At 32.2% G+C, this 6275-nt stretch overlaps 2 protein-coding genes across 2 annotated transcripts in view; both read left to right on the top strand.

Moving 5' to 3' along the window:
• Positions 1 to 126, top strand: part of LOC119839238 (luciferin 4-monooxygenase-like) — a 6321-nt gene extending 6195 nt beyond the window's left edge. The window contains exon 6 of the mRNA XM_038365461.1: positions 25 to 126. Coding sequence (XP_038221389.1) covers positions 25 to 126 — 102 coding nt within the window. The remainder of the gene's footprint in view (positions 1 to 24) is intronic.
• A 1020-nt stretch (positions 127 to 1146) lies between these two features.
• LOC119839228 (4-coumarate--CoA ligase 1-like) lies at positions 1147 to 6275 on the top strand. The gene is made up of 9 exons (XM_038365450.1): positions 1147 to 1334; positions 1574 to 1781; positions 2516 to 2840; positions 2974 to 3133; positions 3566 to 3708; positions 3863 to 3995; positions 4083 to 4304; positions 5286 to 5456; positions 6165 to 6275. Exons 1-9 carry the CDS (start codon positions 1218 to 1220, stop codon positions 6273 to 6275), a joined length of 1590 nt encoding a protein of 529 aa, XP_038221378.1. The 5' UTR covers positions 1147 to 1217.

Below are 6275 nucleotides of genomic sequence, written 5' to 3'. Positions count from 1 at the left end.
CTAATTTTAACATTTTCTTTTAAGGTACCTCCGTTTATTCATCTTGCGGGTGGCGTGAAATTCGTCACGAAATTGCCAAGAAATTCCTGGGGTAAAATACTTCGCCGTGAGTTAAGAGAACTCTAAACTAAAGCAGAACATGAAATCTAATTTTTTTGTGATTCAGGAGAGACATGAAACACATGATAGTTTTTTTTTATAATAAGAACCCACATTTAAATTCATAGCAATCCTATAATCAATTTAATAAATATTATTTCGAAATAAAATACTGTTAATTACATTGATTTTTATTTTTTTCTTATTTAATTAGGTCAGCATAGTGCGTTCTTATGATACCTTCAACATTTACTTTTGCTTTTTACCAATAATTAAAATTTAAGTAACTGTCTAATTTACATAGCAGTGTCGTGTTAATTGTAACTGTTATATTCGTCGTGTTAATTGTACATATGTAGAATATTTAATTTGTTCTGATGAAATAAATTTCGAATTCATGTGTTAAATTTAATTGAAAGAAATAAATAAATGTGTATTTCATTCAGTGGCGAAGCTATCATAGGGCCAGGTGGTGCAGTGCACTAGGGCCCCGGAGCTCAGGGGGCCCTCTAACCTCAGCTTTGAAAGAGGGGAGGAGGGCCCGATTCTTTCCCTATGCACCAGGGCCCTTGTCCCTCTAGCTACGCCAGTAGCTGATTGGCCTGATTTTATTTAATTATGATATGGAACTAGACAAAATTTCAATGGAATTCTTGAAACTTTCATTCTTTTTATGTATAAAATCTATTATTAGAAGTTGAACTGATCAGAAGCAAGTTTAAGAAAATAAGATAGCTATATCGTTGTATTGTCCATTTATTCTTATCGAGTGAACCTCCTACACAGTTGCCGCTACGACATAAAAAAAATCCATCACTGCGAGAGACTGTGACGTTGCACGTAAGTAACGAAGGTGAATGTATCAAACAGCTCTGAATTTTTTATAGTCGACCTCACCTTTAGAAGCAGAGTGAAAATGGAACCTATATAATTTTAATTACCGATAACAAACTACTTAGTAGTGGTAATGTTGCATTGCTGAAACTATTAACATCGGGTAAAATATCAGCCTAAGAAATCAGTGTTAATCTCAGTATCGACTTATATTGCACGTGCATCAGGCAGCTAGTAGCAAAGTTATAAAATTAAACGAGAGCATTTGTTCAGAAATAGCTACGATGTCTTCAAGTGATTTGTATGTGTATGGTGACCAAAATATACAAGTTCCAGCGCATCTACACTTTGGCAAATATATGCTAGACCGTCTGAGAAATGTACAAGACGCCGATGCTTTGGTGTGTAATACTATGGTCATTCATTAATTATAATGTACATCAGTACATGTAGTGGAATTTTAATTGAAATACCGTGAATAAATTTATAATTATTTATAGTCTATGGTGTTGTAATTGAATGAATTGAATTTTTTTTCACCAAAGTAATCTTTGATACACACAAAAATAAAAAAATATATATCCATTGTACGAATTTGAAATCTTACCTATATGCTTAGAGTATCTGCCTTCCTTAACAGATAAATGCGGAAAATGACGAACGAATTACATATAAAGAGCTCACACAATGCACCGTCAACCTGGCGAGCGAGCTGATAAAATTGGGAGTTGGGAGAGGAGACATTGTCGCACTGGGCACAGAAAAGCGCAACGCAATTGCGCCGACCGTACTGGGTATCCTACTGACGGGGGCTGCCTATACCGCTTATGATTTACAAAATGGCAAATGTAAGATTATTTATATGACCATTCACTATGCAAATAGCATTTGAAATTGAGTAGATTTAGAAGTTTCTTCATAACTAGATATGGTTACAATAATATATGAAAATTATATTCAAAAAAAATGGAGTGTATGTTATAACGTATATTTTTAAATATTTTCCATTATCTCTTGCATTAGGGCCAACCCAAAAGCCACTATAATCACTAACAGCTACGCAAATACCAACATACTACACCTTAAATATAAGGCAATATTTTAAAAGGTGCCATTTATATTATTTGTAATTTATATTTTGAAGGGCGATTATGAGCGCTTATAATCAGGCGAACGTTATATAATAAGCCAACTGCCATCATTTGTACTTTTCCATTCTATATAAATATGAGGATTCAGTACATTCAGAGATGTATGTGGTTTTGTTTATAGCGACAACAGTCATTTTGTTTGATTAGGTAATCTACGTCAATTCAAATATTTATTCTTCATACAATGCTTTAAACAAATTTATGACATTTAGGTATTTAGTTAGCAAACATGTCAATTCCAAATTTATATTTGCAAATGATTGCTACTTACACATATAATTAATTCGATAAAATGCTATTGTAATAAGCAGATAAATTAATAATTATTATTGAACTATATTCTTAGTATCATCCAGAAAAAAAATCCTTCAAACTATTTTATTCACAGAAAATGTTATTAATGTATGCATAAATTAGTGCTTTATTTTCAGCCTCATTAAAACACAAGTTGTCAGTTGCTCGGCCAAACTATTTTATATATTCAAAACTATTTTGGGAGCGATACAGCGATGTGTTATTAACATCTGATACAATTGAAACATGGATGACATTCGACGATGAAATAAATAATGCTCCGTGCATAAAAACGCTTATGAATTGTCCGGTTGACGTTAAACACTTTGAGCCGATTAAAGGAGCCGAGGTAAAAGGACAGATTGATACAGCGTTAATATTATACTCTTCGGGAACGACAGGACTCCCGAAAGGTGTGCGTTTGACGCATTTAAATTGTATTTTAAACAGCAAACCATATAAGTAAGTTAAACCATTTGATAAGTGACACTGTTTATTTTAAATTCAGATCATTAATATTCATAAAAAAGCTGAATGCGAATGTGCAGAAAGAATTTATGAAAGCAGTATATTAATTCCGTTTTTTATTTTCAAGCTTGGATTATGAATCGATGCAGAGGTTCTACACATGTGGGGAATGGTATCACAATTACGATACTTTTTCAATGTACAAATATTTAAGTCTCGGAAAAACTATTGTATATCTGACAAATATTTCACCCGAAAATTTGTTGAAACATATAAATCAATACAAGGTAATTCATACACTACATAGGATGGACAAATTGTTATCTTTTCGTTGAATTTTTAGGAAATTGTCGTTGTATTTCATTTCCATATTGATGTGATTGATTGATTGTAATCAACTCATTAAATATCTATATATTTTATAACTAGCTCATTTGGATATAGGTATTTAATAGCTTGAGGGTTTTATTTGATCTTTTGTTTCAGTTACTATCTTTTTAAATTCCTCGTATTCTAAAACGTATATCGACCTATCATGGTTATGAAAACATGATTATCGTAATTTTAATATATACTTTTTATTCTATTCTTTACCGTTCCAAAACATATTTTGATTTTATTATTTTTGTTAAATCAACACTTGTTTTATCAAATAATTCTATGAATATTTTTATGTTATACTTATATAAAAATATATCTTCACAAAATGTTTATTTCAGATTGATATGGCGATGTTATTACCTATCTTTATTTATGGCTTGTGCAAAATTTACGATGCAGACTATCATTCAGAATCTTTGAAAGTTATTTATAGCAGATCAGCACCTCTCCATTATAGAACAATCGAAAATGTCAAACAAAGGTTAAATTTTCTCAATTTATACACTTAAACACTTATCACACCGAGTTCTCGCTTTTATGTTACGATTTATTTAATTTTATATTCGACCTATATTCTTTTTAAATAATGGAATAAATCAATCGTCAATGTTTATTTTTGTAATATTGTTGTACAGATTTCCAAAATTGAAAAAAGTTTTCCAAGGTTATGGCATGACCGAATGTGGAGAGCTAACTTCAGAGAATTGGGGCACAAAAGGGCCAAAGGCTGGCAGCGTCGGTACGGCTTCGCCGGGAATTGTTTTAAAGGTGGCTATATTCTTTGAACGTGTTTACTTTGAAATGATAACATACCATATTAATATTGAATAATTTCATTAATATTAATTATAACAGGTCGCAGACCCCAATACTGGAAGAACCCTTGGCCCAAATGAAAGGGGTGAAATACGCGTGAAAGGCCCTGTTCTTATGAAAGGCTACATCGGAATCGAACCTTCAACGTACTTGGATGAGGATGGCTTCCTTAGAACTGGCGATTTGGGATACTACGACGATGATAAATACTTTTATATCGTTGGTAGAATAAAAGAAATTCTATGTTACGATGGTGACCAGGTTAAAATTATTTTCCTGAAAGTTTTTTCGAAGTCAGTGATATTAATCTTATATATCTTATATGTTTAAACGAGCAATTCTTGTATATATATATATATATATATATATAATTGGAATCTCGGAATCGGCTCCAACGATTTTCATGAAATTTAGTATATAGGGGGTTTCGGGGGCGATAAATCGATCTAGCTAGGAATCTTTTTTAGAAAATGTCATATTCGTGTTTTATTCGTGTTTTATCGACTTAAACTTACTTTTTTAACAAATAGGAGGCGTTTGAGTAGTCCGAATTTATTTTGACTCTTCCTGACATCTATTGGCGAATAATAATACTATTTTTTGGCGAATAATTAAAGTTAAAACAAAAAAAAAAATAAAAAAATACCGAGCAAAGCTCGGTCATCCAGGTACTAAGTTCATTAAATAACATACGACATTTCAGTACCTTGTGTAACATGACTTGTACTTGACTTGGACATGTAGATATTTTGTTTTTCGTTTTTATCAGCATGACTGTTACCGAAGTGTAAAAAAAAGTGATTTATCTTCGGAATTTGCTTACAGTCCATTGAAATGTTAATAAATTTAAATGTTGTTGAAATGTTTAATGTTATTTGATGGATGTGTAAAAGAGATCATTAGTAGCTTAACTTCAAGTTTATGGGGGGTTCCCCCGACCCTATCCCACGGCCGGCATCTTGAAAAAATGATATCATGCTTTAGCTCCAAAACTAGCAAACCAACAAAAATTTTAGAAAAGTTTATATATAACCATATTAAAAATGACATTAAGCTAAGAATTCGCTTCACCTTCAAAGTTGGTATCATCGAAAAATATTTAATTTGTCACTTATTTGCGATACAACGTGAATAATAAAACATTTTATCAATCTATCTATCCATCTACAATTCCCCTAAACCCTCTAGAATTAAAGTACCTAAAAAGCAGTATCGGTGACATCTTGCAGGAATTACTTTCAGGTTCCACCGTTAGAATTAGAAACAATACTACAGTTGCACCCAGATGTGCTTGAAGTTGGTGTTGTCGGTAAACACAGCGAGGAACATGGCGATATACCTACAGCATTTGTCGTAACAGTGCCTGGCTCTAAAGTCACTGAACAGGAATTGATCAATTATGTGGCTGGTGAGGTAGGCGTCAATATAATTATAAGGTTAATATTCATAACACCATTAAGTTTCCCCGATAATAAAGCGAAGTGACGTCACACTGCATTGGTTGTGCAAGCATATCGATATATATTAAGATTCACTTTGTATGTGAACATTACTAGTTCGCAATATGTATTAAGTGGGTACGAGATTAGTTCGGTCAATGTACACATTCAACTCCAAGGGTACAATAATTCGCACCCAGCTGAAAGTAGGCTGGATTGTTTCAAACACTATCACAAATGAAATCTAGAAAACCTCATCGATCCCATACCTGGAAAAACATTTACATACTCGGGATGAAAATATATTAGATAACGCTTTTTGGACGATTTCTTGACGAACTCGCATATGTACTATGCGATATAAAAAGATTCGTAAATCTTCATTACGATAGAAAAACGATATGAAAAGACTTGATAATTTATTATGTATCATCACGACAAGGAGAGAAAATTCTCTGATATACCTGACAAAAACACATTTAACAAAATACTATATAACTATCATTAAGACAGGTACCTAATCAAAGGTATCTGTCTTAATGATTGTTATATAGTATTTGATATATTTATCCTTTGATAGTGAATCTATTTAGATGTATTTTTTTTTTTAATATTTAAAGTTTCTTGTTGATGTTTATCACGTAATAATAATTCGTTCTTTGAATTTATATTTTTCTTAAAGGTTCCACCATTTATGCAACTGGCGGGTGGCGTGAAATTCATCACAAAAGTGCCACGAAATCCCCGGGGTAAAATTCTACGCCGTGAATTAAAGGAAAAATTGAATAATTGA

The sequence above is a fragment of the Zerene cesonia genome, chromosome 3 (assembly GCF_012273895.1).
Source record: "Zerene cesonia ecotype Mississippi chromosome 3, Zerene_cesonia_1.1, whole genome shotgun sequence".
Classification (NCBI taxonomy): Eukaryota; Metazoa; Arthropoda; class Insecta; order Lepidoptera; family Pieridae; genus Zerene; species Zerene cesonia.
This window is presented reverse-complemented; position numbering and strand designations above follow the sequence as displayed.

What these genes read in the sequence shown, in the direction of transcription:
- LOC119839228 (XM_038365450.1), top strand. Translation starts at nt 1,218, where the DNA reads ATGTCTTCAAGTGATTTGTATGTGTATGGTGACCAAAATATACAAGTT. An exon ending in ATCGAAAATGTCAAACAAAG is followed by an intron (nt 3,709 to 3,862) that starts GTTAAATTTTCT and finishes ATTGTTGTACAG; the next exon opens with ATTTCCAAAATTGAAAAAAG. An exon ending in TATGTTACGATGGTGACCAG is followed by an intron (nt 4,305 to 5,285) that starts GTTAAAATTATT and finishes AATTACTTTCAG; the next exon opens with GTTCCACCGTTAGAATTAGA.